This window comes from Brachyhypopomus gauderio, chromosome 9 (assembly GCF_052324685.1).
Source record: "Brachyhypopomus gauderio isolate BG-103 chromosome 9, BGAUD_0.2, whole genome shotgun sequence".
Classification (NCBI taxonomy): Eukaryota; Metazoa; Chordata; class Actinopteri; order Gymnotiformes; family Hypopomidae; genus Brachyhypopomus; species Brachyhypopomus gauderio.
This window is the reverse complement of record NC_135219.1, coordinates 14,334,178-14,361,772: the sequence shown is the minus strand read 5'-3', so window position 1 is coordinate 14,361,772 and position 27,595 is coordinate 14,334,178. Positions and strand designations below refer to the sequence as shown.

The window sequence follows — 27,595 nt, the reverse complement described above, 5'->3', positions numbered from 1 at the left end:
CCGCTTCTTTCCCGATCGCATTGATCCAGTTTTGGAAATAAGTCGCGCGTGATCAAATATGTTCACGTTCGCCGCATTTTGCTACATGCTCTCACTTGTCCTGTGTGCATCTCTCATCTTCTTCGCTATTTGGCATGTAAGTGGTGTGCGTCTATACGTTCGGATGTTGTCTTGCTTGCCTTCTTAGGGACCCGTATTAGGCGTGTTACAAACATGCACTCTTTGCCACGCCAGACGTTCACGTGTGCGCGGATACTTCGGTGTAATGCTCTGCATGTTATACGTTGTGGGACAGTATCAATAAACGTTTTATGCTGAATAGGTGCTCGAATGGATATTATACATCATAAATCTCAGGCTGTTGTACCTAAAGCGATATGAAGCCTCTAATCTGTACTCATTCTATTATGTCAGCCATGAGGATTTTATGATTATTTGACTTATAAAGTTAACATTTCTGGGCTTTTACTTGAGCCTGATTACATTTCGGGGAAGTATAATTTCCTGTTGCTTATGCTAATTATTTCCTTTTCCAGCAGAATCAATGACTATGACCACTTCTGCTTTGAAAGGTTTAGAAACCTCCACCTGTCTTGGAAGCATACACTGAGAACCAAGACACACGTGATAGGAGTTACAGCAAACAAATTATTGTCTATTTTCCCAGACACTGATGTAGCAGTGGACACTACAAATGGGCATTTCTCCAATAAGCATCATTTTGAGGACTCCCTCGATGTGTGTGAATGTGTGTGTGTGTGTGTGTGTGTGTGTGTGTGTGTGTGTGTGTGTGTGTGTGTGTTTTAAGCTAACCTGTTTCCAAAGAGCCTGTCATGTTTTATTAACAAAGTCCTCTAAATTCACCTCACTTATTTGGAGTTTGCTCTGTTCCTGTTTTCTTAACACATACCAATCATGTTAATATCTCCCCAAAGAAGGGAAGTTATAAAAGGAGTGCTTTCCTGCCTTCAGACTTGGACTAGATTTGGGTCGAGCTGCACAGTTGCTTGCCCTGGGTCTGGCTTTGCATAGCAACAGACATAATAGATCAAAGTGTTAAGGGGGAGGGTTAATTATCTGTCATGTGGCTTCTTTGACCCAGTGTTTGCAGGACGTGTCCACAGTGCTACAGTGTTCTATATTTCTGAGAGCATGTGAAGACTACAGAGGTTTTGAAGTGTTCTCAGCACCATTGGGGTCCATTACAGAATGGGGGTTTGGTTAATCCATCCATAATGTGAAGATCTTGCCATATTCAGTCACCTGCACGTCATGGAACTGAATGAATAAAAAAAAGATCTTGCATCTTCTCACTTTCGTTAGTTAATGAGGCTTCACTAAGCCTTCACAGATGGCCAGATATCTTAATTAGCATATAATTAAATGCTTCACTGTGAAGACCTGTCTGTTCCTGCTGTAAATGGACTTTACTGTTTATCCACTGAAATTGAATATTAACTGAGAGCGGAATGTAACATGGAAGCAATATTTGTCATTCTTTAACATAAAAAAATATGACGTGTGCTGTATTCCTGTAAGAGCACTGAATATGACGTGCGCTGTATTTCTGGCTGTCAGAAACCATTGCCAGTGACAGTAGTCATCTGTACCACATGCACTGTACAAGGACTGTATCACATACACTGCACAAGGACTGTATCGCATACACTGTACAAGGACTGTATCACATACACTGTACAAAGACTGTTTCATGTAGTTTCCAGTACTGGATTTAGTTCATTTTAAAGCTTCCTGCTTTTATTCTGTGCTTTGTATATCTATTGAGAGGATATACTTGGTTGTCATCTTTAGCCTATAGTTTTTTTTCCATATTTTGTCAAAATGTCAATGCCACATTACAAAGTTCAAGATTGGACAAGTATGTGTATTAGAATTATAAAAGAAAAATATAAAAAGAAAATTATAAAATATAAAAGAAAATTAATTAGTTATCAGTAAGTGGGGAACAATGTACATCACCTCCCAGACTCCTTTACTACCCTTTAGGGTCCAAACGGACTCTGTTGACATGCAGGTGATGTCTGCTGGTGTAATGAGAGCGATGAACCTTTCTTTCTTTTTCTTTTCTCTTTGGCACAATTCTCAATGCGTTATGTTTTTCCATACCAGCTGTCCCTTACACTGGGCCAGTAATTTTTGCAGAATCAACTTACCACATATATGATTATTAGTTTCACTCCTTCTGAGGACGAGTTCACCAGATTTACTCTGCATGAGGGAGTGTCTTTGTTGAGCCAGCACACTGCATTGTACGGTAGGAGTGAGAGACAGAGGAGTGTTGATTATGTTACTGTCCTTAAACCTGGGCAAAATAGATTGGTTTGAAAACTGCCTCTGGCTCAGTTGTGGTGTTGTGGAGGGATTGAGCTCTGTGTGATGGATAACAACTGTTGGACCACTCGGTGTCATCCCTGCACACAGCACCAATGATTCCTCATCTGACTTTGTTTGTTGCTAGAAACACAACTGTTCTTCTAAGAAGTATTCAGTTGCGGACAGTGTGGGAAAGGGAGGAAGTGGATCCGGTGCTGGATTATTTGAGAACACGGACTGAGGATTTAGATCCGATTACGACGCCGCAGCAGCAGTAATAATAGCACTAGAAAGGAAAGGAGTCGTTTCTGGAGGAAAGAGAGACGATCCAGTGCAGTTAATGTGGCTGACGGGTGGGGGGAAGCTCTGAGAACACCTGACACCAGGCAGGTATTTGGTGATACCAGGCAAGTATTAGGTGATATCAGGCAGATATTAGGTGATACCAGGCAGGTATTAGGTGTGTATCTGTATTTCACAGCAAAACTACCACAACACGAGAGCTGTGTCATAGATGGTATGTTGTTTTTCACAGTTAAATAATCTCCTGTTAAATATGGCTTGATTCAGCGAGAGTCACATTCATTTAGCGCTTAAAACGTCTCACGCAAAGCCTCTCACTCAAAGCCTCTCACTCAAAACCTCTCATATGAGTTACTTGCTGTGGGTTTTCCTGTGGTCCCCCTAACAGAATTCCCTATATGATGTATCCTAGATGCTATGATGACAAGGCTTTGAGTGACTTTCTGTTAATACTTTTATATAATTTTACATTACTTGGCGATGTTGATTACCTTTTGTAATCAACATCTTGCTTCTTTTGTTACTTTTTGCTGTTTGAGTATCATGTACTAAATGCATGTCTAGGCCCTCTAGGGAGATTTTGATGAATGCTTTGATTAAAGCGGGTGTGTTATTAGGAGGTCAAGACGCAGGCTGTGAATAGTGAGTAAAATTAACCCAGTTTGAGTGGTTTCCAGCCCTTGTTAACATTTAAAGAGTGCCGTTCAATTATTTAGTCATCACTTATGGTCTTTCCACCAGAGCTGACATTCCTTTTTGTGATATGAATTTGTATGCAATTACAAAGTGGGCAGTTATGAATAATGTAGGTGTGGTATGCGTTTTAAGTAACACGCACACTACAGCATACAGGAATGAATTTTTAATGCTCTATTGCATTGCAAAGGGACACAAATGTAAGCAGCTTCACTGAGTAATCGAGAGTTGGAGGAGACTACAGGACTAATAAACGTATCCCTCTTCCATTCCTTCATCCTCTGCTCTAACCCCAAACTGGATCTCCCTGTAGTATGTGGCCAGTGGTGAGTCAAGAAAATAAGAAAATACCTTCAGCTAATTCGGTCGAACCTTGACAGGAACTGGGTCTAGCAAGGGAGACAGGAGCTGGGCCTAGCCAGGGGGATAGGACCTGGTTCTAGCCAGGGGGACAGGATCCGGGCCTAGCCAGGGGGACAGGACCCCGGCCTAGCCAGGGGGACAGGACCTGGTTCTAGCCAGGGGGACAGGATCCGGGCCTAGCCAGGGGGACAGGAGCCGGGCCTAGCCAGGGGGACAGGACCCAGACCTAGCCAGGGGGACAGGACCCCGGCCTAGCCAGGGGGACAGGATCCAGGTCTAGCCAGGGGGACAGGATCCGGGTCTAGTTAGGGGGACAAGAGCCGGGCCTAGCCACTGCAATTGTCCGTGGGGCGATTTGTGTTTGTTCTGCCACGCTGGTTATTGTTGGCCATAATACAGACTGGAAGGGTTTTGGTTTGTTTAACACTGCCATATGCACCAGTGTTTTGTGCATTGTAACAATCAAACAGGGACTGATGCACCATTACACACAGTGACAACAAAACACACACACTGGCTGTACAGCAGTGTCAGCGTACAATAACTTCACCAAAAACATAATTAATTAATTAAAAATATTTATAATATGTTCAGTTATAATAGACAATTTGACACACATGCATGCTTCACAAAGATGCGTATCGGAGCACGTGTAATGGGTCGTTGTACGCTAACCTTTGACTTAGACACTTCAAACTCAGTACACTCCATCTCTCCTGGACCTAGTCTAAGGGTGAGACCTAGTCTAAGGGTGAGAAGGAATGACACGAGTGGTCTGGGATGGGGCCTCCACATTTAACCTTTATACAGCGAGACCCTGGAGAAAAAAAAGAGTGACATAATGTAAGAGTCTTTTTCTTTTTCTCCCCCCTGTCTCTAGATAACAGCCTTTGATGAGCTCCAAGCAGATTTCAAAGTGCCAATTGACCAAGGCAATCCACTCCATGCAGTAAGTGAAGCAAATGCAGTGGGTGGTGATGATTTTGCTTGTCCTGGTGTGCACCTGCATTTAAAATTAAGTGTGTGTGTGTGTGTGTGTGTGTGTGTGTGTGTGTGTGTGTGTGTGTGTGTGTGTGTGTGTGTGTGTGTGTGTGTGTGTGTGTGTGTGTGTGTGTGTGTGTGTGTGTGTGTGTGTAAGCACACATGTGTACTCGCGTGCCTGAGTCTGAGTTACAGTATCATTCCAGAACGAGGCATGTCTGTGGTGGCAGACAGGTGTTCCTTGCCTCTGAGCTCCAGAACATTTCTCGTCTTCTTCATCAGTCAGGCAGTGAGCAGGTGCAGCGATCCCCTGGTGGGACGCTCAGTGCTGGGCTCTGTGTCTCCAGCCCCATCCCCAAACTGCGTCAGCTATCTCAGCCACACTGGCCCTCCCCTACAAAGCCGCTCGTTTCCTTGGAGCAGTGCTATGACCCCCCTGCAAGTTTGGCCAGTTTAGGTGTCATTAGGGCAGCGGCAACTGGCAGACTGCTCATACTGCAGGTCTTCCAGTGCGTGATTTCACCTTGCTCTTACTGTGTGTATGTGTGTGTGTGTGTGTGTGTGTGTGTGTGTGTGTGTGAGAGAGAGAGAGAGAGAGAGAGAGAGAGAGTAAACACACTAAGGAATGAGAGATGCAGTATCAGTTAAACTGTCCTTGAATGTGTTACTGCCACTTCACACACTATTACTGTAAGACTATCCACACTACCCACACTATTTACACTATCCACACTACCCACACTATTTACACTATCCATACTATGCACATTATTTAAACTATCCACACTACCCACACTATTTACACTATCCACACTATGCACATTATTTAAACTATCCACACTACCCACACTATTTACACTATCCACACTATGCACATTATTTAAACTATCCACGCTACCCACACTATTTACACTATCCACACTATGCACATTATTTAAACTGTCCACACTAATCCACACTGTTCATACTATCCACACTAACCAGGCTGTCAACACCAATCCACATGACATACCTAGAAAATGAATAAAACGAGAGCTCATGCAACATTAATTAAACTTTTATGACCTCATTCATCAGTGTTCCCTGCTAGTCACCACGTCACAACAGCCTAGTGCCAACGTGACAAGCCAAAGCACATTTCAGCTGTTAAACCAGGCATATAAACCAGGCAGAACTCCCTTAGCTGTGCACTGCGGGGAAGGACTTTCAGAAATATGGAGACACACCCAGAATACGTCACGTTAAAGAGGGGAAGTCTAGCACCTCCACCCCCTCACCTCTGTCCCTCACGGGGGACGGGGACGGGGACGGGGGAGGGCTCTCCTTCCTCCTGGACCCAAAAGCACCTCCTGTGGCCTGGCCTGCCTGAGGTGCTGCTTAGTTCCTTACGCATTCTCACCAGTGACTCAGATCATTTGACACAGGCGCCGGGCATCCGAAAATGGAGAACAGTGAAGCTTGAACTCATGAGAGTCATGAGAGTCTCAATATTTCATTCCTGAAATGTATCACTAGCTGTCCGAATTCAGAGGTGTCAATTCCAGGTTCAGAAAGTAAAAGTCCTCACCAGGATCTTGCTCAGGCTTCCTGGATTGTGTTGATTCCACTAATTTTACCTGGATTGCACTAATTAGAAAATCTAGCAAGCTTGAGCAAAATCCTGATGAGGACTTTTACTTTCTGAACCTGGAATTGACACCTCTGTCCGAATTAAACCAGCACCCCCCCCCCCCCCCTCTCTCTCTCTCTCTCTTTTTTCTTTCTCTCTCAATTTTCCACTCTTAGCTATATCTGAGATTTTGGAACTCACTGATAGGATCGAAGATTTTAATTTGGTATTTTTCAGCATCTTTAGTATTTGAGTTGAGTGAGTAGCTTCTGACTGTTCTTGCTATTTCTCTATTTAAATGATTAATAAAGTTGAACAGTCCCGAAGGTTCTCAAAACATCTGCAGTTTGTGAAACATTTTTGGAGTGCTCAGCTAGCATGATGAATTAGATCTTGTGATTAATTAGCAACATTGCTAAAGAATAAAATTGAGGCAAAAAATGAATACAATTATAATAAATTATATAAAAGCAATTATAAAAAGCAAGAGTATTTTGTTGGAACTAGGAAGTTTGCTTCCCGTTTCTTTAATCCAAGTGTTATTTTTAACACCTATTATTTTAATTCAAGTGTTTTTGAATTAAAATAATTTTATTATCAATTTTATTTACAGTACATAATATAGTTGCACAGAAAAAGATTACTGAGCATATAGAAGCTATCGACCGAGAACACGTTTTGTTACAGGACTCAGTGAAACACTGCATGAAACACTCACCCAGGCACCCTAAGAGCCCAGAGAGGTTGTGTTAGTATATGTGGTCCTCAGAATCCCACACCTGGAGGGATGTTGTGAGTTAGTCTCTTTCTTCCACCATCGCAGAGGCTCTGCAGCCCTGAGCCATATCTGAGCCATATCTGAGCCATATCTGAGCCATGCCGGACATGTTCTGAGCTCTGTATGTCCATCTGTCTGTTTTATTTACACTACACCAGCTCCTGGTGGTCAAGCAGAATCCACATTGGTTACCATTTCAAAGAAAGTTGGATGTAATTGCCTGTTAATTAGCAGATGGGAAATCTCCCAGTGCATATGGTCTCCTTCACAGTACGTGTCTGTGCTTTAGTCTTATACCACATATATTTGAATTTGAATCAACTCAAATGAGATGCAGTCCAAAGAAATGAAGGTCTGACCTTCATGGCTACTGTCTCTGAGCTTGGGCTTGGGCTTGGGTTGAGGCCCAAGACAAATCATATCAATAATGCACTGCAAGGAAACAGAATGTCTAATCACTCTTACAACAGCCATATCCCAAGAGTTCTTCCTTTAAGGATTTTCAGAAAACCAATATTTTGGAGCAACCCTCTAGCAAATTATATGGCAACCATAAATAAACTCAAAAAGCAGCATAAAAAATTCAGATACCCAGACTGGACTTAAAATATATATATTTATCTTCCAAATAAGTATACCCATGCAGAACCCTTTAAAGATAAAGAATCTGAGTGACACACCAGTGTGGGTCCTGCAGTATGCAGTAGTAACCTACACCAATGTGCATAAAATAACAGGGATAACTAATGTAATGGTAAATACACCCTGGCAGTGGTGTGCGTATCAGCATGTAGTAAAAAAATACAATTTGAAATATCTACTCAGAAAATGTCCATCCAGTAACTGACCTACGAACATGATCACAGGTAATCTCCAGGTGCTGGTTTCAGGTGCCGTTCAGAAATGGTTCTGGTGCTAGTTGGGTCTGCCAGTCCATATGTGAGTCCTCCCAGTGTAACGCTCCATAATACAACCAGTGAGTGGAGCCAAGAGCAGGGAAAGACCAGCACACACACCACATACACAGAACACACACCACATACACAGTACACACTTCACAAACACAGCACACACTCCACAAACACAGCACACACACCACATACACAGCAGTTCTGAATGAATGTCGCAGGGTATTTATCATTTCCCTTGTTTCCCTTGCAGCGTGAAAGACTTCGGAACATTGAGAGGATATGCAACCTCCTTCGAAAGGTAGACAAATACTAATCCAATATCTATCTATCTATCTATCTATCTATCTATCTATCTATCTATCTATCTATCTATCTATCTATCTATCTATCTATCTATCTATCTATCTATCTATCTATCTATCTATCTATCTATCTATCTATACATAGACAGACCCCTCTCTGTTGGGGTCTGTATGTTGGGGGATTGAAAGGTATCATTATTTTTCTTGGTGGTAAACTTGGAGTCAAAGGCTCGTGTTGCGTCCCACAGGACAGATGTGCCCTTGCTTCAGTGCCCCAGCATGGGGGTATTTATGGAGACTTTACATGACTTATTTACTGTAATGTAGCTTAATGGTTTAATGGACACAATCTTGTATTCATAAAATAAGTGGTCATTAAGCATTTTGGATTCAGTCCAAGTCCAAGCCTGGAGATCTACTGACCGATCAAGAGTTTAGTCTTAACTCCAGTCTAGCACTTGTGTCTCTGATGTTAAAATGCCACAGGAGGATTTGGCTCAGCTGTGTGAGATTAGTGTCACAATTAAACTCTGCAGGGCACCAAGTCTGGAATTGGGCACCCCTGAAGTATATCAGGTGCTGTAACAGAGTAATCTTTGAGTTTTATGGTGCCTGAAGAAAGAAAATATGTTTTTGTCTGAAAGCACATGGCGAATGGGCTTTGAGTGTCAGAGTGGGAACGCTGCAGCAGGCACAAACACCCAAAACACTGACAGTGTGAGAGTGGGGACATTTGTCAGTGCTTGAATCTGTTTTATTATTTTATGAAGTTTCATTTTATCTTAACTTCTCCAAGTCTTTAATTTTCTTTCTTTTAATTCTATTTTATTTCTTTCTAAATTCTTGTTTTTAGTTTTTAATTTCTACTTCAATTCTAATAAATTAACTAACATCTTCACTATATTTCTCGGCAAAGACCTTCCTGAGGTTATAGATCTTGGGTTGTAATAACTTCTTATGTTCCTATGGAAAGCACTTTGAATTGTTCTTGTGTATGAAAAGTGATATATATAAATAAACCTGCCTTCCCTTGTGTGACAGGGGTATAGGGGCGACTGGAGGCACTGGTTGCATGTCAGGAGTTTTATTATCCATGACAATAATTACGCAATAATACACGAGAGGGAGTGCTATAACGTGTAATATTGGCACTGCTGTGCTGCGGTCGTAGGCACGAGGCCACAGGCCTCGGGGGGCAGAGGTTCCATTTTCACACCTCAACAAGAGGAGGCTGTATGTACTCAGGTCACGGACGTAATTTTGGGGGGGGACGGGGGGGACATGTCCCCCCCACTTTTTCAAAAGCCGGCTTTGGTCCCCCCCAGTTTTTACGGTTAAAACCAAATATTTAAATAGCGACGAATCCATGTCCCCCCCACTTTTGAAATCAAAATTACGTCCATGACTCAGGTTGTTTTGAATGTGTAGAATAAGTTTCTAATTTTGCAGTTTTTCCAGTCAGTTGTCAGTCTTTTCTGAGTTTCAATCAGATTTGTTTTTGTAAACAAATTGCAGTGCGAACAATAGAGTCAAACAATATCACTGTACAAATTTGATTCCAGTCCAGTCAAAGGACTGTGCAGCACTGGACTGCACAACCTGTGGGCATAAGAAAGGGTGCACACTGATATTAAACAGGTGTTAGTAATTAGGTGAGTTGGACCGGGGAAGTGGCTTGGTGTAAGGGGGCGTGTGCAAGGTGCGTGAGGGGGTGAGTGCACGCGCCCTCTGGTGGCCTCCTGGCCGACCCACCGTGACACCTTGCAAGGATGTAAAACATACAATATAAACTAGACCTGAATCAACTAAAAGTTAACTATCAACAAAAATCTATCCATTATAACTGGGTAAATGCTCAGTGATCTTGTAAAATTTGGCTGCAATAAAATAATTTTTTAGATTTGACGATTGGTGTATACACCCGGCTACTCTTGTAATTTGTGCTATTTCCAATAAAATCAAACATACATTTTACCGTAAAAAGAACTTTTAATGTGTCTATTCACGCCTAGCATCCCGGGTTCTGCAGCTTCTGCTTGAGGTGATATTTGTAGATGAATGAAAAAGAAGCAATCAAGTCAGCTTTTGATTGGCAGCCATAACTTTTGATTGACAGCCATAGCTTTTGATTGACAGCCAAAGCTTTCTGCAGCATGGCTGCACCAGACTGTGCTTCCATGCTTGACAGTGTATGAAAATTGGAAAGAAGCATGAAGGTGGTGAGATAATTGCACCAGGGTGTGCAGGATACAGTCACTCAGAAGCACATGCTTCTCATACACTGCAGGCTGGCCACTGGTTTATATTTTAAACCACAACCAAATTTGGGGCATTATAATGTAAATGCTTATTCATGATTTAATCCATTTTTGTTATCGACTCAAAGCCCAGGCCTTAATCAGTATGAAAATTATGAGGATACTTCAGAGGATACTTCAGTTTTTTCTGTAAGGTTTCATAGCGTTTTTGGGTAGAATGTTCCTTCAAGTGGATACCATCAGATTTCAGACTCCTACAATGAGGGGCTGAAATGAGTTTCCTGGCCATGTGTGACTAGCTAATAGTTCTTCATAATTTCAGGGTGAGTTTTCTCCCAACCAATGAGAGGCAGTCACTGGGAGTACCAGTCTTCCGTGCTGGTTGCCAGTGTAGTATGTGTTTGTTCTTCTGAATACTACTTTTTGATGTTGGAGTACAAAGCTCTCTGTCCACTCCATTGCATTTGTTCATATGCAGGTTCCAGAGGTACTCCCACAGGACAGAGATTAGCAACCACTTGTTAAGGAGAGCCTTGGGCCCTGCAGATTAGGGATCACAAAGTTCCTCAAATACAGGCATCATGAAAGGCACAGATCTGAATATTAGCTTGAAATTGGTATTGCGCATTGATATTTCGAGTGTGACGTGAGATTGACGTTTTGAGTGTGACGTGAGATGGCTTATATTGATGACATGAGATGGCTTATATTGATGATGTTAAGTTCAGCTGCCATTCATCTGAAAGGACACTGAATCATTATAAATGCTCTTTTTATCAGTGCAAGGCAGCAGTGCTGGAAAGATCTGACTAACCTCTACATTACACTGCACTAGACAGAACCTCTCTAGACAGTGCATGTATCTGTCATGCTGCACAGCCTTCACCACAGCACATGCCTGTGGTTGGTCAAGACCCTACTCATTATGCTGGTCTCTTCCCATCTCTCTCTGAGAAGCTGCAGTGCAGGCAGTAGCATGTCCATTCTGTCCTGGAGCAGAAGGTTGACTTTCAAAGAGCCCAGGGCGGAGAGCAGTGGATTCTACTCCACCACATTGGCCTGCAGAGAAACCTCAGACAGAGTGGGACACAAGCAACTAAACAGACGTGACGCGACCTCAGCTCTGAACAGTGACGGTGTTCCTTGGATGGATGGATGGATGGATGGATGGATGGATGGATGGATAGATAGATAGATAGATAGATAGATAGATAGATAGATAGATAGATAGATAGATAGATAGATAGATAGATCTAAATGCATATTTAAAAACAAAGGCCAGATTGAAAATTTGTATTTACTGATTTTAATAGTTGTTATCTTTGTAGAGGAAAAAAATTGCAAAACATTACAAATTGAGAACTCTCAAAAATGGCAAGTAAACCCCATCAGTGCAGTATGGCATGAAAAGGCAGCTTTCTTTAAAAATAGCACTGGTGTGCCTCAGAGTGCGTTGGCCTGCAACCCCAGGGTGCTCATGGGAAGTGGCACCGGGCCGACGGCCTGTCACTACTCGGCGAGGCAGTGTTCCCTGGCACAGCTGCAGTGTGCGGACAGCCAGTGTTCTTCCTCTCCGGCTCTCACGTCTAGTTCAGCCTCTGGCCTCTGGTTCAGGTCACATTCCGTCTGAATGGCTTCACCCGTCCTTGCTCCATACCTGGCAATAACACACTCGTTAAGGCACGGAGCACATGAGATGCATTTCGCTGCTCACTGATAGGCAGCCTGTGATTGCCCTGCTCTTGGAGAGCAGACAGGCGCTTTGGGCTTGAGAGTTGAACCCGGCTGGCAGCAAAGCGCTCCGATGGGGAGAGTCCGCCTGCAGCCATGCATTTCTCCATTAGTCCTTTCAACCAAAAATATGAATCTTGGGATGTTACTGATACAGAACCATTAAACAACAAATGCAGTCCTGTGCCATCCTTGCGCTACAGAAACATGCTAAGAGATTGCAAATGCACTGTATTTGTAGCCTGGAGCTTATTTTGTATGGTACTTTCTAATAGGTTTTTCACCCCTGACTCAAATATATGTATTATTATTGCTATACTCAGAACGCTCTGTTACATTTATATTACATACTCCATATACATTTAGTTGGGTTTCCTGGATGGACAAATCCACAGCTTCAAGTCGGATCTTGGAAGAATAGGTGTCTTTTTAAGAGAAAATGTGTGTAATTATTTGTTGCACTTAATTGCAGCTGCTACCGAAAGAGAAGGACAGTAATTGGACACTAGGAGCTGTTTTGATCGCCTTCGGCTGAAAACTGTAGCTAAAATGAGGCCAGCTTAGTCACCACAGCAGAGAAACTGTGAGGAAAACTGTAGTGCACATACATGTGTGTATACAGTAAATCAGTCTGATTTACTTACAAAAGTGGTCTAATAGTGTTCCACTGAGCAATTCAGTGCATTAAAAGAGTCACTGCATTAAAATAGTTCATTCTTCTCTGGCACAGTAACAAATGCAAGACAAAATCACTCTTTTGGGAATATAAATCGTAATTTGCTATGATATAAAGTTCACTCTGACATCTCATAAGAATGGCATCAGTTGTTCCTTCCATTCAAAGAGTTACTCTCATATGTTCACCCAGACTGAGCTTGTAAGGCCCCATTCCTCACCGATGAGATGTGAAGCACATTCTGTACTTCTCCAGTGGAGCAGGACGACCCCAGTCCAGGCTGTGTAATTACCAGAAAGTGGTAGTCAGTGGTCGAGAGAGCAGGAAATAAAGAAACAGAGATAGAGAGAGAGAGAGAAATAAGGGATGAGTGTGAGCATGAGTGTGTGGGCACTCCTGTGGTTGGACCAGACCTCTCATTAGGTAACTGATGCTTGAAGAGGCTGTCATTCACCCCTAGCTCTCCTGGGTGGGGTGACAGGGACAAGATCCCAGAACATGACACTTGAACTCAGTGGCATTGGAGACAGGTAGGGTAACAGTCGAGTAATGGATAGGTAGGGTAATGACAAAGTAGGGTGACAGTAGGGTAATGGATAGGTAGGGTAACAGTAGGGTAATGGATAGGTATGGTAACAGTGAGGTAATGGATAGGTAGGGTAAGAGTAGGGTCATGCAGGCCCGTTGACAGTCTTGCTAGGGCCCGGGACAAGAAAGTTTAATGTGCCCCCCCCCCCCCCTTCCCCCCGCGCACGTCATTTGAATTTCGTCATTTGACAATCCTTCTGTTAGGTCATATAGTATATAATATAGCCACACATCAAAGCTGTTTCTGACAGCTGACTGGTTTATATTTGACGCGTCGCGAGCGGCGCGAGGGTTCGCGCGAAAATGACGTAATCGCAGTGGCACCGCCCGTGTGCGAGGGCCTCGGGCGCTGTCCATTCGCGAGGTCGTGCACCTCTTGACTTTTGTAACTTCGGGCGCGACGTGCTTCAGCGCAATGAACAAAGTCATGTTTGCAGGGTTCATACACCTTTATAATGTGGAATTAAATCACTTGTACTTCACTTTAAAGGTCAATTTCAATAATTTCCAGCACATTAAACTTAATAAAGTTAAATATTTATACATATACTCGAAATAATTCGCTTTTTATCACATTATTTAATGGTTGTTTATTTTCAAAACGCCCAATCTTAACGTCTTCACGAGAACTGTTCAGTCAGACAGCTATTTGTTGTGAAACGAAGTAGTTACAATTTCAAGCATTTTCAAGTACTTTAGCCTAAATTCCAGCACTTTTCAAACCTGGAACACAATGCAACATTAAAATTCGTCAGGTAAATGTTTTCCTTTCTTTTCTGCGCTCCAGATTTCTGTATTTACTTTAACTATCCACCACTGTATTTCCCGCTGTTGTGCGGGTACCAGCCGGTTACGGTCGGTGCTGGATCAAACCATTTTCAGTGGGATGCGGGGGTGTATGCACTTAATGGAAAATATGCAGATAGGTAAAAAAAACATATATATTTTAGCCATTGAGTTTATTTTGAGTACAGAATTTTATATTAATGAAAGATTTCAAGATTATTTAAAAATTATAGACTTTAAATAAAAAATAAATTGCTGGGCTCTTGATGGGCCCCCCTGGCCCTGGGGCCCGGGACAACAGACCCGGTTGTCCCCCCCTGTCGACGGGGCTGGGGTCATGTATAGGTATGGTAACAGTAGAGTAATGGATAGGTAGGGTAAGAGTAGGGTCATGTATAGGTATGGTAACAGTAGAGTAATGGATAGATAGGGTAAGAGTAGGGTCATGTATATGTATGGTAACAGTAGAGTAATGGATAGATAGGGTAAGAGTAGGGTCATGTATAGGTATGGTAACAGTAGAGTAATGGATAGGTAGGGTAAGAGTAGGGTAATGTAAAGGTAGGGTAACAGTAGGGTAATGGATAGGTAGGGTAATAGTAGGGTAATGTAAAGATAGGATCACAGTAGGGTAATGAATAGGTAGGTTAACAGTAGGATAATGTATAGGTAGTGTAATGGCAAAGTAGGGTAACAGCAGGGAAATGGATATGTAGTGTAATGGATATGCAGAGTAATGTATATGTAGGGTAATGGATATTTAGGGTACTGGTAGGGTAATATATAGGTAAGGTATTGGTGGGGTAATGAATATGTAGAGTAATGTATATGTAGTGGACTGATAGGGTAATGTATAGGAAAGGCACCAATAGGGTAATGGATATATGGGGTACTGTAAAAGTAGGGTACTGGTAAGGAAAATGATCGCTACAGTATCATTTTTTTGTTTTTGGATTCAGTGAAATAGAGAGAAACTTTTCAAATGTGTGCAGAAGGAGTTGTGATCGCTGACACCACTTCAAACCTGCAACTGCAATAAAGTAATGGAAGCTTGTGTATGGAGTGCTTATAAACTCCTGAAGGCTCACTTCATAAAATAGTTTTACTAAAGTAAGCTTTAGCTTTGATCTTTCATATCAGCTGGCTCCTATAACATTCTGGAAATGGGATACATGTGGATGATTATTCCTAGAAGCCTAATACATTTTAGATTGAGTACAGAATACACAGTAAATTCCTCAGGCAGGACCAAGGTGAGGTGTACGAGCCATCCCAGGAGCCCAGCACGGTCCACCTCAGAAGGGCAGCAAACAGAACTTTGAGAACAGCGAGAGATGTGCAGAGATGCACAGACATGACAGCTCCCCCCAGACCACCTTGAATAAAAGCAGAGGCAGGCATTGAGGCTCAGGAGGAGGGCTAGTACAGGCAACTGGTCACTACAGTGAAGCCCAGAGACATCAACGGGGCTTGTCTAAGAAGATAACCGTGGTCAGGAATACAAGGAACAGTGACTACAGGTGAGAAGTGCTAAAGGCCTTGACAACAGAAACCATAGGAGCAGCACACCAGGCTGAGATTATGACTATATATCTCACTGGTGCCTGGAGAACCAGAAAAGTAAGAATTTTATTGTATGGTGTGACTGCCTATTTTATTGTGCAATATAAAAAAATCTTACATTTCAAAGGACTGAGGCCATTGGGGGGGGGGGGGGGGGGGGGGGTATTTTTGTTGTTGTTGTAAAAGCAAAGGGAGCTACAGTGGCTGGCATCGCAACTGAAATCTGCAGGGCTCACTGGAACCGAAGCCAATTCAGAATCTGTAGGAAAGAAATGGATGAGAGAAAGGTGAAGCAAATCAGCGGAGAGAGAGGACAGTGACCAGTACAGTGCCACGATGTCCACCAACGCACACAGCCTGATACTGGGCAGAGCAGCACAGTACTGTTTGAAGGCTGAGATAAACTGCTTCAAAAGCTCCGATGTTGCTGGAAGCTGAGAGACAGGAAGTGGATCAATGACCTGACTCACAGCACAGATCAGGAGAGGAAGAGGAAGTGAAGCCACAGCCAGGGGCGATGCCTGGAAAGTGACCACTTTCACTCGAGCTGGCATAGTTAACATAGAAGAGCCACTGAGAGACATGGATGGGATCACAACATGGGTAAAACGAGAGTACTCTAAAGCATGGACAAACAAACAAAACAAACACTTCTGAAATTGGGATGAGGTTCTTCACAATAAGGTCTAGGATGGCATCTATCGGACCGGGCCAAGCTGTAGCAGGCAGCAGTGCAAATTCTGCAGAGACTAAATGTGCAGAGTCAGCAGTGCAGGGTACAGTAGGAGGGTGTGGACTATTGGTACTGTTTTAGAACACGAAGGTGAGACCAAACAATTCAGAGGTAGAGGGTGGTGGTGATGTAAGACCCAGTGACCATCAAAGAAGATGGCAGTGGAGTCATCTCGTAGAGTCCTCCACTTGGTGCAAACTGTGGAGACTACACAGGTGCAGACTGGGGAAACTGTGCTCTACACAGGTGGAGACTGGGGAAACTGTGCTCTACACAGGTGCAGATTGGGGAAACTGTGCTCTACACAGGTGCACACTGCATTAGTGATATAAGGAGTAGCTAAGACTCAATGCATCTAGGTCAGAAGGACATATCAGAAGGACAGGTCAGAAGGGCAAATCAGATGGACAGGTCAGAAGGGCAAATCAGAAGGGCAGGTCAGAAGGACAGATCAGAAGGACAGGTAACAGGTGAATCAGAAGCTTGGGAATCAGTGGGGGCTTCTGGAAAACAGCCACTATGAGAGTTAGAAGGACAGGAGACAGGATACCTTTCTGTTATGAACTCTTGAAATAGGCTGAGCTGCCCTCAGAAGGCCTCAGCAGAACAGAGCAGGCCTCATCTGTCTGAGGCACATGTAAAGAGGCAGTTCACCCCCATGTGGCTTCTCAGAAATGAGAACACATCTCTTAAGTGGACACATCTACTAGAGACTTGCAAGGACTATTCTCTGCCACACTGAAAAACAAATGTCTCAGATCTTTTTTTTTGTAAATAAACAGGCCTTTAGTTGGTGGTGTCTTCCCTACGTTTAGCAATCAGGAAACAATTATACAAGGTTACAGGGTTTTTTTTTGAGGTGTCTCATGGCTCACCTTTGTAACCTTTGTTATTCATACCAGATCTGCACTTTCAGCATTCAGACATCAGCATTTTCTGTTATTTCACTCCATCTTCAGCAGAAGCTTTCTAAAACTTCATTTATGACTGTTCAACACAATCTTAGCTCCTTAAAACTAGGTCTTAATTATGAGAAAACAAAAGGTTTGCTATTATCTAGAACATACTACAGATATCTAGAATATTGTCACAGACTAAGATTTAAGACGTGTTTAAAACTTGTTTCTTCTTACACATACTGGTTTTCTTAAATGATAATTTATCTTTTAAACTGCACATTGAACAAAAGTTGAGTTAAGGGTAAAAGGTTAAGGTTAAGTTTAAGGTTAAGGTTAAAGCTGAGATTTTATTTAAGGATCAGGCTCAGGTGTGAGTGATAAGTATAACAAGGCTCAGGTGTGAATGATGAGTAGAATGACGCTGAGGTGTGAGTGATTGATAACAACGTTGCTTCTGACTACATCTTCACTTTGTATAATTACACGTATGTGCAGATGCACAAAGAACCAGAACTTGCAGGAAAATGGTGGGACTTTATGAAGACTCACAAGTGTCTGGAAAATGTACAATGTACTATTAATGAAATCCTCTCATGACTTAATGCATTTGATCATATTTATTCATGAATCTTTCCAAATCCTTCTCTGACAGAGAAGACTTTGTGTATATCTTACACTTGACTCAAAGTGTTTACCACTTATGTGAAGGGAAATGGTTAAAATGGGTGTGGTCAAAGTAGTCAGACTGAGAGGCTCTTGCCTGTAGTTGTGTACATGAAGATGTGCTGCAGCAGTAGAGATGAGTCCCACAATGCCCTCCACAGCTGCCTGTACTCTAGATTAGTAAGTCATCTGACTGTATTCACTCGTGCCTTCAATTTACATGCATGTATGTTGTAGATCTGCCCAAGAAACCTTTGCTTCCAGCTAACTCTTTTCAGCTACACCACAGCCCATAATTGGACATTAACACATTTTGTTGTTTTGGCTCTGTGCTCCAGCATGATGTAACAACCATCATGTGATCAAAGTGCACAATGTCATCTTTAACTCAAGGGCACATGGGAGCACCACATAGAGTATACACACCCTACACTTTTTATGTAATCTGTGTGTGTGTGTGTGTGTGTGTGTGTGTGTGTGTGTGTGTGTGTGTGTGTGTGTGTGTGTGTGTGTGTGTGTGTGTGTGTGTGTGTGTGCGCGCACGTGTGTATGTGCTCAGTCTTACTGTTCTTGAGTCCTACTTGCATTCTGCTGTGCTCACTGAGGTCATAATTGTGGCGTTTTTTTGTTATTGTGGTCTTTGACACATTTCCCTGTAATATGACAATGGTGTTATACAATGTGAGCAATCAAATGTCTGGTTAATTTTTCCATTAATTTGGCTGGACTTTTGTTCCCATAAATTGGAATGACTATGCATAAAAGGGCTGTGATTCCACTAGTGGTTTCTCTGATATGAACATAATACCATTAGGATAAACCAGCATTCACTATACTTTGACTAAACCACAGGGTGAGGCAAAGACAGTAGCATTTAAAATTGGACAGCAATGTTTCTTTTACACAGATGTATAGACATTATTTACAACTTGCCATATCTTAAACACTGATAACTATAATAAACACAAGCAGCTTGTTTAGACATTTGAACATAATTACAGACCTATGGGAACCTGGCTTTTTCAGCTCCTGAGTGGTGTAACAGTGCATTGGTAATTTTATACTGGGTTTGCTGGCTTGAGCCCCAACCATCCGTGGCTTGAACTCTAAGGGAACAAAATTAGGTTTTGTGAGTGTGAGGGATGGTATTAGTCTGTCCCCCTGTCGATCACAGCGACACTAGCCAATCATGTCTGTGTGCTTGCTGACAAGGGCAGGTAGTACCTTCCTTCAAGATGCCCTGCACCATAGCATGGATGGCGTGATGTTTGGCGTCTTGTGTCTCAGAGAAAGCTCATGCTGACACCATCCTCCACAGCTGGTAGCTGTCAGATGACAGCGAAGAGCCTGCTAGCCAGTCAGTGGGTGGGAAATGGATTAATGACTAAAGTTCGGAGGAAAATGCCTGTGATATGGAAACATCCAACCTTTATGCTAATCTATATTTTCCTATGAATTTACATAGATATTTAGTTTATTATACTATGTTATGTTGGACTATCAGTATGATTGTCTTCTAAACTTCATTAATGTGTCTATTTTATTTCCATTTCCCAGACATTTTTATGATAATATGTTAGTCTGACTTCAATCAGAAATGCTTGTTAGGACACCATAAAACCTACAGCACACAGTAATGGCCCATATCCATCTGCTTTCTCATCAGCTGGTGCTTCCAGAGTACTCGATCCATGGCCTCTTCTGTATCATGTTCCTGTGTGCCCAGGAGTGGCTCACTCTAGGACTCAACATCCCCCTCCTTTTCTATAACACATGGAGGTAAGTATCTGAGCCAGCCTACTTTATCTATGAGCTCAAAAACAATTTTAGGACATACAGATGTCTTCACGGGGTCTTGGCTCCATCCTGTGCTTGTGGTTTTGAAGATGGTTTAGAGCAAGTAGGTCTATTTCCAAAAATAATTATTTCAGGCCATTCTCAATAGATTCCTGGCCCGCTACGGTGCAGTAAAGTGCAGAGGTGTTTATGGTGTCTGAAGATGTGACAAAGACCACAAACTAGGTCCCACATCCAAACAGATGAAGCTCCACCCAAACAGATACAGCTCCATCCAAACAGATACAGCTCCATCCAAACAGATACAGCTCCATCCAAACAGATGAAGCTCCATCCAAACAGATACAGCTCCATCCAAACAGATGAAGCTCCATCCAAACAGATACAGCTCCATCCAAACAGATACAGCTCCATCCAAACAGATACAGCTCCATCCAAACAGATGAAGCTCCATCCAAACAGATACAGCTCCACCCAAACAGATACAGCTCCATCCAAACAGATACAGCTCCATCCAAACAGATACAGCTCCATCCAAACAGATGAAGCTCCATCCAAACAGATACAGCTCCATCCAAACAGATACAGCTCCATCCAAACAGATACAGCTCCATCCAATCAGATACAGCTCCATCCAAACAGATACAGCTCCATCCAAACAGATACAGCTCCATCCAAACAGATACAGCTCCCTCTCCCCCTGTCCCCACTAGTCTGGTTTCAGTCCGACTCTGAGGTTTTCAACCTTGTTTAACATGACAAACAAAACTCAGTGTAATGGTTTTGTCATAGCTGTTGGGCCTCGTGATTTTGAAACGTCTTTGTTAAACAGTGTCACATTCTACCATAACAAGGCTTATTTATACATCTCTGTAGCCCATGTGACTCTGTACTTTCTGAGGAAATACCTCTATTTCTTGTTTTCCACATCAGGCTTTCACATCATCTAGTGAGCTCCACTTCTAAGCTAATCAGCATATTTCTATTTTGTTTGACTTCTTCACATCCTTAATACAGTGTGTGTAAATATTACTACACTTCACCACACAGCATCGAATAAAGGCAGAACCATAATGGAAGTGCAGCTTTTCCTGGGAGAAATAAAAGAAGGTGAACTAGATGTCATCGTGAGGACCACGGGCAGTTCATCTGTCTGGATAAGATCTAGTTCTTAGGTCACACTCAGAGAGGTGCTTTGTGCATGATAATATGTGTATATCCCTAAAGCAACATCCTGTTTATTGTTGCTGTCAACCTACTGAGTTTTTTTTTTAGCTCTTATGTGGCATTATTGTCATGTCTGATGCTGATTGACATTTATTGCTGTTGTGTTGAGCCCATTGCAGTTGTGGAGTCCTCTCTGTCAATTTAATTGCCAGTGGTGCCAGGTGCTACACGCCTACACACACTGACTCTCTGAGTACTGCAGGGAGAGAGATGAAAATGGAGCCGCACATCCATCCATCCCTCTCTCCCTGCCTCCCGACTGATGACCAGCTGCTGCCTCTCTCTCCCTCTCCCTTTCCTTTCTCTCTCTCGTTCTCTCTCAGCCTTTCTCTTTCTCCCTACCTCACTACTGATGACCAGCTGCTGTGACCATGCTTTTAGTGCTCCCCTCTCTCTCTCTCTCTCTCTCTCTCTCTCTCTCTCTCTCTCTCTCTCTCTCTCTCTCTCTCTCTCTCTCTCGCACCTGTCTTCATGTTCCTCTTTTCTGTATTTATGTACTGGGGTAGCCGCAGTTCCATGTTCCATGTCAGGCCCCTGGGTAGGGTCCTCCTGGGTAGGGTCCTCCTGGGTAGGGTCCTCCTGGGTAGTGTCCTCCTGGGTAGGGTCCTCCTGGGCGGGGTCCTCCTGGGTAGGGTCCTCCTGGGTAGGGTCCTCCTGGGTAGTGTCCTCCTGGGTAGGGTCCTCCTGGGTAGTGTCCTCCTGGGTAGGGTCCTCCTGGGCGGGGTCCTCCTGGGTAGGGTCCTCCTGGGTAGTGTCCTCCTGGGCAGGGTCCTCCTGGGTAGGGTCCTCCTGGGTAGGGTCCTCCTGGGCAGGGTCCTCCTGGGTAGGGACCTTTTAGAAATCTTTATATATTTTCTCCAGCATACTGTGTTTGTTTATAGATGATTATATATTTGCATGCCTGAGCTAACAGCTTCTGTGTAGATTCCAGACATTCTGGAGGGCAAAGACATGAACGCCTTTCATTTTAGACTTGGCACGGGCCTTCACTGTAAACATCTGTAAACACAAGCACAGCAAAAACAGAGTAGCACCATGAGACAGTAAAGGTGTAAGACAGTAGAGGATTAAGACTGTAGACAGTAGAGGTGTGAGACAGTAGAGGAGTAAGACAGGTAGAGCTGTAGCAGGGGATTGTTCATACTTTACATCATCTCTCTGACACATGACCTATTTAACACAACACAAGTCTGCAGAGGGAGTAAGTTCTTGGGTCTGCCCAGTGGGACACAGATTCCCTGGTACATGTACCAGGTGCCAGACGGCTTGGAGAGCCATTGATTTGCTTGTTCAGGTAAAAATCCAGACACACTGGAGGGCTGGATTTACGATCCATTATGTAGAGGAAGATTTATCATTCAAGGGCCAAGCGATCCCAGCTGAGCTTGTATATAGAGGCGGATCTACCCCAGGAGTCTTTTGCCTTCTTGCCCTCTTCGGTAGGTACTTCCACAGCCCTACGGACACAAAGGAGCTGCTTTATGACCCTGCCTACGTCATGAACGGGGACACGCTCAAATTCTGCCAGAAGGAGGCCTGGTGCAAGATGTCTTTCTTCGTGCTTTCTTTCTTCTATTATCTATACTGGTGGGTGCCCTTTGAACTTTGACCCCTACTGTCTGCATTCTTTTATTATTTCTACTGGTGAGTGCCCTTTGACCCCTACTGTACCCATTCTTTCATTATTTGTACTGTACCTACTATTCACCTTCTTCCATCATCTATTGTAGGGTGCATTCTGATCTTTGACCCCTAACCAAAGTCACATGCTTGTTTACAACTAGTTTTTCACTCCCACTGTTCATTTTCTTATTTCATAGACTTCCTTTTTTAATATATGTTTTATCTGTAGTACAAGGTACATACAACTTATGGCATGGCACAAATAAATACTAAAACAGGCATAGACTGTTCATATGTTGTTGTTTTTACCACTTCATGCTACTGTAACACAAACAAATGCTCTTCAAAGCACTGAGGAAGAACATCAACGTGGTTACATTTGGTTCTAATTATGATTGGTTCTTGACATAATGAACAAATTTTCCAAGGTTAAGAGTGCAAACATTTACACAGCACATGCAGTGTGCACTTCTGTATTACGTGTAGTGTATTGTAGCACTGTTTATTACAGCCGCTCCAACATAAATCAGAGCACTGTACAGAGTCAAGATATATGAGGCTATGAATAAGAGCTATCTATTTAAGAGTTTCCAAAGGTACACCTGCCAGACTTTTGGCTTTGAACCACTCAGCTTTTTCACACACACACGTAACTGACATACACCGTTTGAAAAAGTGATCTGTTTACCCCTTTGCTCCTGTGATGTCTTCTGGACTTCAGCCTTCTGCATATAACTCTGGTGGTGACATGACAGTTGGTCTGTGTCTCCATGGTTATGCTCCTCTTTTAGAAACAGCTCTATAAACCCCTTCTTCCCCAGGCAGACACCTTACTGCGGTTTCCGCTGACCCTGGCACAGTTTTCACAAGCACTAGCCCCTTAACCACAATACAGGTAACCTCCCGCAGTCCTTGTTGTGACCTGCGGAGTCTGCCGCAACCATTGCTTTTGCTTCTGATCTGAGGTGTGCTGTGTGCATACCGAAACACGTCAGACCGTTGGTAGTGTTTGATTCGGTGAACATTGCCTGTGTAACTATTCCCGGACAGCTTTGGCACTCTAAGCTACATTTCCACGTGTCATAATCCCTAATCCGCTTATGTACACCAAGCCTGTGGAATTCCTGCAGGGTGAACCTGCGTGAGAAGGGAACCTACTCACCGATTAATCACAAATCAATCAGCAGCACTTTACACCCATCCACGTCAGATTGCTCCAGCAAGTGTTGCCATGCCCGATTAGACGAACAGCGGTTTGCAGCCAATGACATAAGAAATGAGGGTGCCACTCTGACAAGAGCAACAAACTCCAGATAAACCCTTCTGACAGGGCTTTAGCTAGGCAAACGTCACATCAGTTCCTGTGCAGTGGTTGGGGGGGGTTGGGGTCTAAAACGACATCATGACTATCAGAACTGTCTGCCTGTGCGCTTGTTGAGGCAATGATCCACAGAATAGTCTGGTTCTCTGCAAAAAGGGCCATTTTTACACCATCTCTACATAGATTTAATTAAAAAGTGATATTTTTGATGTATGCTAGAGAAAGTATATATTATTGCTATGCTGTATAATCATATTCATATAGACGTCCTACTCTGGACCCTTCAGAGTTATGCACATGCTTTAGTAAAGCGACTAGAAATTCAAGAAAGTGCTGGCTTGGTTTTTAGCAGGGGGGGTTCCTCATTATGAAGAGATCCTGACGGCCTGAGGCAGAAGACCAAGAACCTCAGGCACACAGAAGTGAAGCATACGTTAGCATGGCACAGCCTTAGGCAGGCACCCTGGGGCGGCTGCCGCCTGCTCTCCAAACCTCCTCCTTTGAAGTGATCCTGTGGCCGGTCGAATAGGGCTCTTCTGTGGCTGTGGTGGCAGCTTTGAAGCCCACTGCCTGGCCTTCTGGACGCCGGCTTCCAGCCGGCTAGGAGACAGAGGGAGGACGATGCTTTGAGAAGGGCTAATCTGGTGACAAAGTGCTCTTGGCACCCAACACAAATGAGGAAAGAAAAGCTCTAATTAAGCCTCACCCGACAGCCTGAGCACACCCACAGCCCTACGCTCCTCTCCCCAGAACAACCTCAAAAAAACTTGTATTTTAGTATGCATGTTGCACTCTGTAATTCTTTGCTATTACTTAGCTAGGAGTTTTCCACAGGAAAGCATAGCATAGCATAGCATAGCTCAGTACATCGTGTGATTTTACATATGGTACATCTCTAGTCTATGTTGTAGGTAAAATATTACACTAATAGCATATAGCAGGGTATTATACAAGATAAAGTTTGTACAACATTAGCAAAATTAACATGTAATATCTTATTTAGGTATCCAACACACTGAACAATCTGCAGTTGTACAGCAAGTAGTAGGCCTATACGTACATTGTCCAGTATGCACTGGTATTGCTTGTGTTTAGTGTAACTGTAGCCCTTCAGGTTCATTAGAGCTGATCCACAGTACCTGTTTAATCGTTCCAGCAGAGAGATTGGGCACTCCATCAAAAAGATATTAGCATCTCCTACAAAATGGCGCCAAGAAGCATCAGGGACCATTAGACACGCCATCTTGTAATGGCACCCGAGTTACATACCTGCCATAACTTATAATGAAAAAAAAAAACACATTTGTATGCTCAAAGACTCTAAATTATTATTTATCCCCTTGAACAGTTCAGAGATTGGGATGGTACCTAGCTGCAAACACTTTCCTAGTTTCCTAGTTTCCTTGACCTACCAAAATCCATGACTAATCCCAAAACGTTGGATGAATTGATGTTATTAATTAAATATAAATTCAGTGGAACTTGCTCCCAGCTGCTTTGGGTTTTTGAAGTGTCAAAACATTCTCTCTGGCATCAGCACTATGACCGTTCTTTAATGGCAACTTCAGCAAACCACTTCCTACAAAACTGTCCGATTCCCTAAAGACATAGTCTAGTACATCATAAAATATCAAATGTAAATTAGTTTAGCATATTCTATGTGTGCTATATGTGTTTGTTTATACTGACAGAAAGTTAATTGCTTTCCACTCTTGTCTTCCAGTATGATCTACAATTTGGTGACCTCATAACACTCTCACTGACATGGAAGAGAGTGTCTGGATATCAGAGACTGTTTCCTAAAATCTGCGCTAAACTGATCTCTGGAAATCTGGATATCTAGGTGATCTCTGGATATCAAAGGAGAACTTTAAAACTTTTGATTTACATGTTGACCTCCTGGAGAAAGACTGTTGTCTAAACCCCTGAGGAGCAGAAAAAACAGATCTGTGTTGTTTACTGTCTAATTCCACTGCTTCGTTGTGTCACCCAGCTGAAGAACTCGGGCGATATTTTGTGGAACATATTGTACAACACGGCTATCACACTCATACTCACACAGTCGAGTTTGCACAGACTGTCTCAAGCAGAGCGTATATCCTGCAGGACATCAGGGACCAGCACCGAATCACCTTTACACATTCATCAAATCACCTTTACACGTCCATCAAATCACCACTACATGTCCATCAAATGTAGCTCTAAGTTGCGTGTTGAGTTCAAGGCAAAATAAAGGAATTATAGCCAACCTGATCAGCGAATGTTGACTTTTTACTAGACACATATTAGATCAGTGGGTTATACAATCTAAATTCAATGTGAACAGTTTTGTGATATATGTGTATTTGTGCATCCTGCAGTAGGCAATTTTTAATATGAACTGTACATGTACATGTTGACTTTTGTGTGTACATAGTGAGATTTGTGTAATGCTTTGATGTGTTTTGGTGTTGTCAGTCATTAAGACATTTTCAGATTTAATGTGCTTACATTACGGCTTTATGTAGAAAACTAGAGCTAATTTTCCAAGTTCTTTGCACAACAGATGTTAGTTTGCACAGTTTGTTATAGTAGTTGGATGTGTTGAAATAGTCTATATTTATATACCCAGAAAACCAGTTAAGTCTTCCAATATTTACTATTACAGATTGGTGAACAAAAATGTGGTATTGCATTTGTTGTAAATTTGCACCAAAACAATGTATCAGAATTTCAGTTGGTCATCATTATAAGATGGGTATTAAAGCTGTTTTTCTATGTTTGTTGGTTGGTTGGTAGGTTGAATTGGTTTTTGCACACCAATAGCAATACAAAGGAATAAATCTGGTAGTTAAGTCAATCATATTATATGAAGTAATCATAGAGTGAACATTCACAAAACTAAAGCCAAGATGATCCAGGAAGTGCAGCCAGTGTTGTAGTCTTCTCTGAAAATAACTATGACATTTATTTATTTATTTAGTTATTTATTGACTTATTTAGTTATTTAATCCATCTTTAGGAAAGTCACTTCACACCTTTTGGACAGCCCTCCCCCTCCCACACAGACACACACACACAGACACACACAAACACAGACACATCAACTCCTTATTCTGTCTACTACCTAAGCTTCTGAAAATCAGACCTTACTGTTTGGTTTCTGATGTCATATGTCATACTGCAGACAAATTGTAACCACACAATACATTAATAATAACTATTAAACAATACAAGAAAGGTGATGCTGCTTTAAACACTGGGGTTTACTGAAAAAGAGATCCTCTCTGATGTTTGTTAAGACTTTAGGGGATAAGACTTATAATCCCTTTAGAAATATGTAATGCAGCTTCTTGTAGCCTGCTGTCTTCAGTATGCCTTGTATACTTACACTTGATGTACCATGACCAAACATTTTATATCCCTACTGTGTACAAGTCCACTGAATACTGTTTTACATATTTATATATTTAA

General features: G+C 42.7%; 1 protein-coding gene across 2 annotated transcripts; it reads left to right on the top strand.

Moving 5' to 3' along the window:
• On the top strand, positions 1-26,903 carry cnih3 (cornichon family AMPA receptor auxiliary protein 3). Of its 2 annotated transcripts, none has more exons than XM_077017437.1 (6): positions 1-136; positions 4,577-4,645; positions 8,226-8,273; positions 19,841-19,953; positions 22,642-22,785; positions 25,866-26,903. In XM_077017437.1, the coding sequence occupies exons 1-6, from the start codon at positions 59-61 to the stop codon at positions 25,891-25,893; spliced, it is 480 nt and encodes a 159-aa protein (XP_076873552.1). In that variant the 5' UTR covers positions 1-58; the 3' UTR covers positions 25,894-26,903. The 2 variants fall into 2 exon arrangements, with proteins under 2 accessions (XP_076873552.1, XP_076873550.1); XM_077017435.1 differs by having other exon boundaries at positions 22,639-22,785.
• Positions 26,904-27,595: the final 692 nt, after the last annotated feature.